The sequence below is a fragment of the Neofelis nebulosa genome, chromosome 15 (genome assembly GCF_028018385.1).
Source record: "Neofelis nebulosa isolate mNeoNeb1 chromosome 15, mNeoNeb1.pri, whole genome shotgun sequence".
Classification (NCBI taxonomy): Eukaryota; Metazoa; Chordata; class Mammalia; order Carnivora; family Felidae; genus Neofelis; species Neofelis nebulosa.
Genome location: NC_080796.1, coordinates 27,543,209 through 27,555,435, shown reverse-complemented (window position 1 = coordinate 27,555,435; position 12,227 = coordinate 27,543,209). Strand labels below are relative to the sequence as shown.

Below are 12,227 nucleotides of genomic sequence, written 5' to 3'. Positions count from 1 at the left end.
ACTCAACCAGCAAGTGGCAGAGCCAAGATGCAACTTTGACAAACTCTGGGAGCTTAGGCATTACCTACCTCTCTATCTACCATGACTGCTCCAAAATTTGCTAACCCACAATTACTAAGTACTAAGTTACTAAGTACTAATGCTAACATGCTTACCTGCTGGCCATCCTCTCTGCTTTTCCTCTGTTACGCTCTTCCTTAGCATCAACAAAGAACCTGCTCTGGTCTGCTCTACTGAAATGACATCTGAAGCAGCATTAAGTACTTCGAACATAGAGAGGAATCCATACTGTACATACTGGAATGAACGTCCAAATCGCCTGGAAAATGCCTTTTCAAAATCAGAAAGGAGAACGGGAGATAACGCCAACAGGTCTTTCAACTCACTCTTCACAACAGCTGGAAGAATGGGAGGCACCCTTCCCCGGTAAGGTACTCGCCGACGGGAGCTCGGCCCAGGGCAAACACTGGCCCTTCCCCTTGGCATGGAATTTCGAACCTTATGGTTGCTCCTCTGTTTTGCAACTAAACTTGCTATTCCTTTGGTGGATTCATCTGGAATGGCTAAGGAGGTGTGAAAAAAGAAATCACAGTTAGATGAAAACTTGCTCCTTTCTTTACCCTTACATCTGTGGTTATACAATTTTAATTCTCCAAGGAGCTGTGTATCTAGGTAACATGATAAACATGAACCCTTGGTTCCTCCATTTCTTTTAGACAACCACTTGTTAGCTCCTCTATCAGAAGATGAAGACAGAAAGATCAAGCCCAATATTTAACATTACTTCTGACTCCTGAAATATCTGAAACTCTCAAGATGAACAAACTTTCCTGCAATGTTTTTTTCTGTGCGTCACGAAATTTAAAACATGAATTCATAGTTAAAGTCCCACTGTTATGCTTCTTCCAATTTAAGGTGCAATAATTTGAAATCACATGCAAAATGTAGTTCCTGTGAATGCACATTTTTCTGGAGAAATAAATTCTTGATTTTGCTAAAGCTTTAACTCTGCCCACAACTTCAAAGGTAACCATGAACCCTCTCCCCCTCAAAAAATTAAAATCCCCTGCCTGGGGTGCAGGATAATCGCTATAACAATTCTTTTTTCTTTTATATTTTTAATTCCAGTTAACATACAGTGTTATATTAGTTTCAGGTGTACCACATCCAATAATTCCATACATCACCTGGCGTACTCCCCATTGCCTATTTACCAGAAAAATTCTTTACTAATTACGTGTTACTTATAGATCTTCAAATTCTAAGCTTACCTTTCAGTATTACAGTACCATCCCCACAAGGGCAGACAGTGACAACATCAGGCATGTCCAACACCAGCTCCATAGTGGACCGATATCCAAGAACCCGGAGTGGTAAATGGCTGCCAACCATCAAAAGGTACTCCTTTTCCAACTGCTGTGGGGTCAAACCATCTTTGGTGGAGATGAGAAGTGACCTTATTTCTTTCCTCAGGCATTCCTGGATACGCTCTTGTTCAGACATGGCACCCTACCGGATTTAAGATAGAAACGTGGCTCATTAGGAAGAGCAGACAAACCCAAGACGGAGGGAGGGGAGAGTTTAAAAGGATCAATAGTGGAATATAAACAATCGACACCAGAGTTCTAAAGGTGATAAAGCAGAAGCAAAACCATGAGGATTCTCTGAAACTCGGCGTTTCACACAATTCAACTTCTCTCAACCTGTGTCGATTCACCTGCACGCGTCTGGAGACATCATTGCCCCTGGCTAACGTGTGGGAAGTCCAAGTTCCTGGCTCGACTTTGCTGAAGCCCCGATAACGGTTTGTCTGGGGTCTCTACACCGCAAACTTCGCTTCAGACGGGATCCCTCCTCGACGCTGGGAAAAAGCTCGGGAAGGAGGCAAACGCAATACCGCCTTCCCCAGCGCTAGCAGAGGGCTCCCGGTAAAGACGCTCGCACCGGCATACCTGGTCCGGCCCAGACCGACGGGGAGGCTGCCCGCTTCCTCTTACCCAAAGTCAACGACCTCACCTGTGCCCGGGAGCGGGGTCCCCTGCCCACCCCAACGTCCCTCCCTGCCCCCAGGCGGAAGGGGAAGCTTCCCTTCCCTCGATCCCTGGGGACTGCCCATGCAGCGAGGGGGTTGTAGGGAGAGGCCGGCAGGAGGCAGGCGGGTGGAGTGTCGCCCCTCACCCGTGTCGCCCACAGTGCGGGCGCTGCCGTTGCGTGGCCCAGAGACTCAAAGGCGCTCTCCCGTCCAGCCGCCTTGGAGGAGCAGCGCCAAGGCGCCCGCGCGCCTGCGCACCAGTGCTGGAGGGCGGGAGGCGTGCAACCCGCGCGGCGCTCCAGCCCCGAGGGCACGCGGCGGGTGGGACGGTTGGGCAGGGCGGGACGCTCGAGGGTCCAGGCTGGGGGCCGACCGGCGCGGGGCCGCCACGCTAGGCTCTCGGGCGGCGTTGGCTCCTTCGGGGGGGTACGGAAATCGCCGACGCCTACCTCGTCCAGCGTGGCTGGGAGACGCGAGGTGGGGCCGCGGCTCGAGAACCTATCCGACCACATCCCCAGCCCGACAGGGGCAAGGGCAGCGGGCCGTCCCGCCATTGGGACAGGCAGGTGGGAGGAGGAGGTGGAGGGGGCCTCGAGGTTCTTGACTTGGGTGTGCCTCATAATCACCGGTGGAGCTTGTTTAAGGGGAAAAAAGATACCCAGGTCGGATCGTCGGGGGAAATTACAGGCATTTCTGACGCTAGGTGTTGAATCCCTGCAGAGTTACATGCAATTTAAGCTCCGGGAAGAGACGAATGACTGGGACCTGGAGAAAGAAACTTCCAGGTGCCATTGGAGAAAAACGAGCTGGCAAACTAAAAAAGGGAATGTATATTTGGGTAAATAACCTGGGAATGTATTTACTGGATAGGTGGAATGAGCCCGACTTCTATGGTCCTTGAGAACTAGAAAACAGTTTAAGAGGTGCAGAACAGAGGCACAGTATAAAGACCTTTAAGATGTACACTCTAAAAAAGTAAAAAGGCAAACCAAAACACAACCAAGGAATCTGAATTAAGAAGGAAAGCTGTGCACGCACATCTACTTTAATTTCCACCTAAAATTCCATGACATGTTAAATCCAAAAAAGCTCTAGGAACAAAATGTTCCATCAATGAGGCAGGTATATTGAGGAATCCCTGACAGAAAATAGAAAAGATTTACGGGCTGGTTTATAGTCGAATGGACAAGGCTAAATAGCAAATTAACAAAAAGGAAAAGGATGAGATGTGAAAAGTGAATCTAGATGTTCCAACATCCAAATGCCAAATGTTACAGAAGCAACGGAAAGAATGGTGGTGAGGTCTGGGAGTTAAAAAATAAGGACAATATCCCAGATGTGAAGAAAAACACATTTTCAGATTAAAAGGGCCGAGTGAGTCCTTAGAATAACTAATGAAAAAAAAAGATCCCATCCTAGGAGAAGATCCCATCCCAAGCCTAGGAGAAAGGGAATCAAGAGTTTTGTTTTTTCTTTAAGTTTACTTATTTTGAGAGAGAGTGTGTGGGAGGGGCAGAGAGAGGGAGAGAGAGAATCCCAAGCAGGCTCTGTACCATCAGCACAGAGCCCCATGTGGGGCTCGAACTCACAAACAGTGGGATCATGACCCTAGCTGAAACCAAAAGTCAGATGCTTAACCAAGTGAGCCACCCAGGCACCCAAGAGATTTTATATAAAGAGATTATATAAGCACTGGACATTAGATGGCTATCGGATTTCTCAGTGGAGCAGTATCTTCAAAGCTGAAACAAATCCTTTACCCAGCCAAACCAGCATTAAGTGCAGGAAAAGAAAAGACATTTTCAGACATGTAAGATTCAGAAAGCTTATCTAACTTGAGAATGACTCCTGCAAAATGAACAAAGAATTGAAAAAACATTATCCCAGATTCTCATCCCCAATTATCTAACAGCTACCACACATTGAGCACTTACAAGATGCTCTTTTATGTAGAATATCTAATTTTCTCCCCAGTTACTCTGAGGTACAATCATGATCCCCATGTTAAAGTGAAGAAATGGATATACAGACATGAACAAAGGTACAACAAAGAGTGATAGGCAAGAAAAACATAAAACTTACGGCTCAATCTAGAAAGGTAAGAAAAAAGAGACTTTTAGAAAGCTATTCTGGAGCTAAATCCCAGATCAATAACTGAAAACCAAGAGTCAGGGGCTATTTGAATTACTCCAGTGAGGAGACCCCACTGGAAGTCCTCACGTGCTTGGGTTTATGATAATGCAGTCATTCTCCAAGACCCAAAAGTCTTTTGTGATGACTCACCTGGGAAGTGAATGGAAATAAGGTAGGAACAATCACACCAGGTATCTTCCATGTCTTTGATGGTAACACTTGCCTCTGCAGTTCTCCAGGTAGGCTTATGATGTATGTTTCTGGCACTCTGCTTGGCATTTTCTACCAGAGTAGCCCTTACTCAATGAGTGAATGCACCAATGCAGGAATTCTGTCTGTTACTGAGATTCCTAGTCCAGTTTTTCACTTGGCAAGCAGGGTACATAACCACAAGAGGAACTCACAGTCCCACTAGCCCTATCCAAAGGTGACAGTGGGCCAGAATTCATTTATCACCAACCCCTGTACACTCAGAATGTGAATGGCAAACAGTGACTTTTGGGGTCCCAGAAATTAGAGTTAGTTAGCATTAGGAAGGGATAGTCACTGAAAAACGTAGGCGCTTCCTTTTCTTCAGAGCAGTTATCCTAAAAAGGATGAAGGTTTGCAACGTTAGGTAGGGCAGCATCTTTCTGTAAGAGAATAGTCAGATTGCATTCAAGAGACTCTGGGTCCAGGATCTGATTTAGTTTGAGGAACAGGGTGACAAAGCCAGGTCTCTCACTCATGAGATGCGTCTGTTCCCTGGACCTACAATAGTGTTTTGTTGGTCTGTTTGCTTTTGTTGTTACACAAATCAAAAAGACTCCGCTGTTTTTTGAGTTCATTCCTTGGGATCCTACCATTAATTAACAACAACCAGAGAGTTCTGTGAGTTAGACCAATGTGTTTTTCCACCCTGCTGCCTATTATGATGATCAGTTAATTCTGGTAATTAACTGTCTCCAGCTGGTCTCCTCCCATCCCTGCTTGCATCTAGGAGTGTATTTCAATTGCAGCTGCTGCTACCAGCAGTTCTGCCTTAGAAAACAGCCAGGAAAGAGGTTTTTGTGTTTTGTTCAAGCTTCTGAAGCTTTAAATACGCCTCATGACAAGAATGAGAGGATCTTTAGATAAACAGAAGAGAGGGTGGGTGAGTTCAAGTTCATGACAGAACCAATATAGCATTCCTGCCTCCCAACGTTTTTTAACATTATGCCAGTTTGGGACCATTTGATGGTATTGTTCAATTTTTCTTCCCACAAGCAATTACTCCAACTTTTGCCATCCCTCCTACACTTTTTACCCACTCCTGCCTCACCACTAGAAATTGACTTTGCTTGGACTCCCAGAGAAAGTGGAGGCTCTCATGCATGAACCTTCCGAGCTTCCAACTCAGAAACAACTCAACTAGCCCTGCTCTCAGCTTTCCTTGTGGTCTCAGCAGGTGAGGGACCATCTATCTCACCCAGCCATCCTACTCTTGTGTCTATCTCCCCAACTCCTCTAGCTCCATGACCTTTGGCTGCTATTACACAGTCCTGTATAATCAACATCTCTTTACACTCCTTTCCTATAACAAAATTTTGCGCTAATCCTTTTAATCTTACACAACACGGACACAGGGAGTGGGAAACGTAAAAATACACTTTTGACCTATGTACCTCTGTAGCCATTCCTGCGTGGCCAAGTCCTTGAATAAACAGTCCACGCTCATTTTTTTCCCACTTTTTCATCCACCATTCACTACTCAACCCAAAGCAAGGAGCCTGCTACTCTAAATAGCTTTCTTAAGCTACTTTTAGCAAAATCACCAATGACAAATCTTGTAATTGACAACTTTTAAGGACTTTTCAATCTTTTCATCTTTGATAATCTCTGATGTTTACTTTTGGTGTCCCCTCCTTTTCTAAAAATCTCTCCTTGGTGGGTTTCTATGCTGCACCAGCCTTGGATCCTAGCTTTCTGCTCTATTTCTGATATGAAATGCCCATGTACTCCAGGGTGTGTCCTTGGCCCTTCTCCCTTTTACTCTTCCCTCTTCCTGAGTGACCTTTTTCTTTCTCATGGTTTCAGCTTTGGGGGCTGCCTTTGTTCATTTAAGCAACAAATATCTTTTTAGCTCCTATTACGTTCCAGGCAGCGTTCTAGAAGATGGGACTAAAACAGCAAAACAAAGTGCCTGTTCTCCCGGACCTTAACAAGGACAAGCAAAAGGCAGATAAATATATAATGTCGAGTAATAATTGCTTAAGGGAGTGAGAAGGGACTGCTTTAAATGAAGTATTTAGAAAACTGTTTTGTTTGGCCTCTACGATAGTGGTTTTACAACGTGTGGTTCCGGAGCCGCTGCATCACCTGAAAACTTGTTAGCAACGCCAATTATCAGACCCCACCCCAGACCTGCTGAATCAGAAACGGCAGCGGGGGAGGGGTAGAGGGTCCAGCAGCGTGTTTTAATAAGCCCTCCAGGTGATTCTGAGCCATGCAAAGTGAGAACCACCACTCCAGAGCAGTTTCCCACCGCACGCGTCATGAATACATTACAGGCGTGGAGTCTAATGCTGATTTTTCTCAGCCCACTGGGGCGACTTCAGGGGTGGGGGCAAGCGGGTGCTGGAAGCCCTCCAGCCCAAAGTAGCCTCTACCCAGACTTTTCAGAGGCAAGCAAGTGGGGTCTGACGCAGTACCCACAGGGACCCAGGTAGGAAGGCAAGGGCCGTTCAACACTCACCAACAGGCTCAAGAAGCTAGGCGCTAAAGGTTCTACTTCTGCTTCAGGGCCACCCCTGCGGCTGCGCGGATGAAGTTCCCGACCTGAACGCAGAGAGCCTGCGCAGCGCAGCTCGAAGCTAGGCCCGCGACGGTGGAGGGGCGTGGCTCTTGCTGGGCCCTTGTCTGCGCACTCAAGGCAGCTTCCGCTCTAGCTGTGCTTTGAGCGCTCTTAGTAAGGCACCTGGTCCTTAAGGTTTCATCGTGATTCTGAAATAGTCCTTAGGAAAAAGGTTGATTGGATTTTAAATCCATTTGCATCATCACAAGGAATATCAAAATTACATTTGTTGATGAAAGCTACTCGACTCTTCAACTGTTAACCTAAATTTTTAAGTGGTTGTAAAAATAGTTTTCAGCTTTTTTTTCCAACGTTCTTTTATTTTGTGTGAGAGAAAATCCCAAGCAGGCTCCGCACCGTCGGTGCAGAGCCCAACGCAGGGCTCGATTCCACTAACCGTGAGATCATGACCTGAGCCAAAATCAAGAGTTCGGTGCTTACCTGAGCCACCCACACATTCCAGTTTTAAAAACTCTTTTAATCACTTTACGATGTATATCAAATTATCGTGTTAGACACCTTAAAAATAATTTTTGTCAATTATAGCTCACTAAAGCTGGAAAATAACTTTTAAAATTGTGTGAACACATTTCTCATCAATGGTGACAAAAATTTTTTAAGTTTATTATTAAAAAGATTTGATTAGAAATTTTATGTAACAACTTCAAACAATATATTTGTGGAAGCAAGCTCACGATTCTTCTTTTCCTCATTTAAAGTGAACTTTAATTTTTTTATATAATTAATTGGCATGTAACATGTTGGTTTCAGGTGTACATTATTTGATACTTGTATATATTGCAAATGAGCACCACAATAGTTAACATCCATGCCAGTACACAGTTTAGAAAACATTTTTTTCTTGTAATGAGGACTTGTAAGATCTACTCTCTTATGAATACAGTACTATTAACTACAGTCACCATGCCACTACATATCTCCATTATTTATTTATAATTGGAAGTTTGTATCTCTTTACTCCCTTCATGCATTTCAAGATTGTATTTTAAAATTGAAAATATTTTATTAGGGGATGCCTGGGTGTCTCAGTCAGTTAACCATCTGACTCTTGATTTCAGCTCAGGTCATGATCTCACAGTTTATGAGTGAGATCTCAAGCCCCACGTTGTGCTCTGTGCTGGCAGTGCAGAGCCTGCTTGGGATTCTCTATCTTTCTCCCTCTCTGCCCTCCACTGCTCATGCTCTCACTCTTTTTCTCTCAAACATAAATAAATAAACATTTTTTCAAAGTAATTAAAAAAATATTTTATTAGTACACAAACCTTCTGATATTGAATCCCTAATACTTTTCCATTTTCTTTTTACCATGATCATATATCAAAGATATATTTTTCTAAAAAATTTTTAAGTGTTTATTTTTTGAGAGAGAGACAGAGACAGAGCATGAGCGGGGGAGGGTCAGAGACATAGGGAGACACAGAATCCAGAGCAGGCTCCAGGCTCCAAGCTGTCAGCACAAGAGTTGGACATGAGGGTCAAACTCACCACAAGATCATGATCTGAGCCAAAGTTGGACACTTAACCCACTACACCACCCAGCACCCCTCAAAGATATAATTTTATTGCTGTGCCCTTTATAGATAACCTCAAATCCTTTTGTTTGCCCCAGTATGCTATTCAAATTTTGTTTGCCATAATGGGCAAATTAAAAGCACTGCTCTAGGATCTCAAGATCTCTCTCTCACTCTTCCTCCCCCTCCCTCTCCCTCCCCCTCCATCTCCTCCATAACCCAACACTTAAGCAGGTAACATACAAAACAGCATCCTCAGGGTCACACAAGTCAGCAGAAATAAGAAATTTAAGGGAATTTCATCTGCAATGGCAACAAATTCTAAATTGAAGTATAATGGAGCCAAAGCCGTCCATAATTCCTTTTCCGAGTGCTATGTTCTCTTTTAGTGGTTCTCTGTCTTCCCTCCCCCTTGGCAATCAGGAATACCTCCAGGTTTGGGATGGAAGATTACCTACAATTAAGGAAAAGTCTTGGGGCACCTGAGTGGCTCAGTTGGTTAAGTGTCTGCCTCTTGGTTTCCGCTCAGGTCATGACCTCAGGGTTTGTGGGATCAGGGCCCCCATCAGGCTCTGCGCTAACAGCGCAAAGCCTGCTTGGAATTCTCTCTCTCCTTCTCTCTCTGCCTCTCTCTCTCTCTCTCTCTCTCTCTCACACACACACACAAAATAAATAAATAAACATTAAAAAAATAAAAGGAGGGGCGCCTGGGTGGCTCAGCCGCTTAAGCGGCCGACTCTTGATCGCGGCCCAGAACATGATCTCACGGTTCGTGAGTTCAAGCCCCACATCAGGCTCTGCGCTGATGGCACGGAGTCTGCTTGGGATTCTGTCCCTCCTTCTCTCCTCCCCTCCCCTGCGTGTGCCCTCTCTCCCTCTCTCTCTCAAAATAAATAAATAACCCCCCGAAAAAACCTTTAAAAAAATAAAAAATAAAATAAAATAAAAGGAACAGCCTTATCCCAGGCTACCCTTCCATCATAACACTTTATTACACCTGTTTACACATCAGTTTCTCCCTGTTAGACTATAAGTTCCTCGAGGGCATGTGCCATATCTTACCTCTACATCCTCAGAGGTGAGCAGTGCCAAACACATAGCAGGTGCTAAGTATCTGTGAAGTGAATTAATGAGAGAAAAGTCAGGTCAGTCTTACCTCACCACTGGACCTGACAAGGGGACAAGTGCATCGCCAGTGAAGAAGGTGGGAAGGAACATAGATGTTCCAGATCAGTATAGTTAGGGGAAGTGGGTCTGCCAGAGATGTCTACGGTTGTGACCAACTGCCCAGCCTATTAAGGTTAAAATACCCACCCTTCCCAAGTCTTCTATCTCCTCACTGCCCCCCTCATTAACGCAGGTGGTCACCAAATTCTGTTGATTCTCCGCCTGAGAAGCAGCTTCTGCCTCCTGGCCATTCCCACTGCCACAGCCCAGGTCCAGCTCTCAACAGCACCACTTTTCTAGACCTCTGCTATGCCCTCCCGGTTGGCCTCTCTGCCATCTACAAATTGAGAAAGTCAAATTTAAGTCCCAGTAGTCTCCTCCAGCTCTAAAATGATAAGATTTGCAACTTTATCTAGTGACAAGGAAGTCCAGGCTTTCTATTAAATAATTCATATAAACCAATATTCACTCCACTTAGCAAATGGATATACAATTTCAAAATACTAAATAATAACTATAATAATTTAGAAAGCCTTGAAATCGTCCAAGACCTTTGGCTTTTGACCTTGGAAACAAACTCAAAAGTCAACAACTGTAATTGGTCCTCCCTTCCTAGTAAACCCTCACAGATGCCAGTCTCATAACAAATCCAAACAAGGAGTAAACTATTAAGAGTACAAAAATGTGCACATATACTTTCAACAAAGGGATGACCAATACTTTCAATTAAAAAGGAATCTAGAAAGAAAACAGCAACATCCTTGTAAGTACAGCCAGCCTGAGGTGCATTCTGCTGCCTCAGCACTCCCCAACCCCCCCACCCCACACCGTTCCGAGATGCTGGGTTGACCTTTCTACCATGCAACGTGATGCTCTTTCTCAGTTATTGTCATTGCCATCCATAATCTCAACAGCCTTGTGTTGTAAGCAGGTGCGTGTGTTACTGTTATATGTGGATACTGAAAATGAAGTCAGATCATGTAACTTCTCCATCGTCCCTACAGCAAAGGAGACTGACAACAGGCACCTTACATGGGCTCCAATGCCAAGTAGGGCCTTTTCTCATCAATTTTTCTCCGGCCAGAAATCCCTCTATCTTCTTGGCAGACAGGGTGCAATTTTGAGATTATCATTTGGCCAGATAGCCTGCCAATTCCTGGAGTAAAAATTGAGGGCCAAGTTTACTTTAAGAATCTATAGCTAGGACCCCAGGTCCAATTAATTTGTAACAGAATCAAAGGCTGAGAAGAAAAACAAATACTATCATCGGTTTCAGGCTTTTCTGAACAGGAAAATATTTACAGGATGATAAACTGTGTTTAATAGCAACTATTAATTTGAGTGAATATTAGGTAATCATGATACTTTTCCCTCTATGGACCAAATGAAGCTTCACAATTTTTCTCAGTGTCCTGCTCTAGGCAGGAACTATAAATTGAGGCAGGCACTCGAAAGAAACATTTGCCTCTCTTACATTACTACCATGCAAGAATCAGGTTTAGAGAGTAAAAGCCAAATCTATTTAAGTTACTTTATTACTAATCCTTTATTTTATTCCCAGTGACCTAATTTAGAATATATGGAAGAAAGTACTGGAGTGGTTTTTCCAGAGCCATGGGAGTTACTTCGGGTCCACATTCTTTAATAAGGTTTTTGACAGGAAAACCTGTGTGAACTCAGTAACTATTGAAAAATAAAAAACATTTCTGCCATCGTGATCTGCGGTATTGGAGCAGAATCCTCAATCCTGAGTTTGAAGCGTTACCCATTCAGTGAGAAATGATTAATAGTAAAAGAGAAATAAATTTATTCAATGTTTCAAGTTCCTCAGAAGTGAGTGGGGCAGCTCCCCCAGTTTGTTGCTGGATAGAGCATGGCTAGGAACCTGAAAAAGTGACAGTCCTGCCTTCATCAAGGAAACATGGGAACGGAGCCTAGCAAAGGACAAAAGCATCCTTAAAAAAAAAATCAGATCCCTTCCCCTCTATGATTCTTCAAGAAGCATTACATCATCAACAGGCTTAAGCATTAGTTAACACAATAATAAGTTAATAAAAAAAAGAAATATAAATGTAAATAAGAAAGAGAGAGAGAGAGAGAGAGAGTAGAGGCCTAAAAGAGTTTCCCTAATCCCCCCACCTTTTGAAATGTGGATCCTCCCAAAAGTAGTCCGACGACACTAATTCCACTTTGAAAGCACTTGCAAGAGCAGGGCCAGGATATAAAATAAATGAGGGCGAGAGGGGAAAGGCGCCCTGCGGAAGCCTCCAGGGGGTAAGGGGACGCTTGGGAGAAGTTTCTCATTTTACCTTAGGGTTACCCTAATTCGACGACCTATATTCTGTTCCCTTAAGCTGTCTAGCGCCCCCTCGAGGACCACGTCCCTAGTTCCTAGGCCGCGCAGAGGCCGCGCAGAGCGCCATAGCCCCTTCGGCGATCTGCGAGCCTCCGCGGTGGGTCAGGCAACCGAACCTGCTTTACAGCTCAAATCGTCGTCCGTAGAAACGCATGTTGATGCCACACCAAGCGGCACGCGGGCTTCTCACAAACG

The 12,227-nt window shown here is 44.5% G+C and overlaps 1 protein-coding gene across 3 annotated transcripts in view; it reads right to left on the bottom strand.

The window, feature by feature from the left end:
* The window catches only part of TDRD5 (tudor domain containing 5), a 104,233-nt gene extending 94,645 nt beyond the window's left edge, over positions 1-9,588 (bottom strand). For 2 of the 3 annotated variants that reach the window (XM_058702368.1, XM_058702371.1), the window contains exons 1-4: positions 9,572-9,588; positions 6,879-7,137; positions 1,272-1,509; positions 156-563 (exon numbers count right to left, since the gene is read on the bottom strand). In XM_058702368.1, coding sequence (XP_058558351.1) covers positions 156-563; positions 1,272-1,503 — 640 coding nt within the window. In that variant the 5' untranslated portion in view covers positions 1,504-1,509; positions 6,879-7,137; positions 9,572-9,588. Of the gene's footprint in view, positions 1-155; positions 564-1,271; positions 1,510-2,178; positions 2,276-6,878; positions 7,138-9,571 lie in introns of those variants that run through there. The other variant, XM_058702369.1, reaches the window with a different exon arrangement.
* Positions 9,589-12,227: the final 2,639 nt, after the last annotated feature.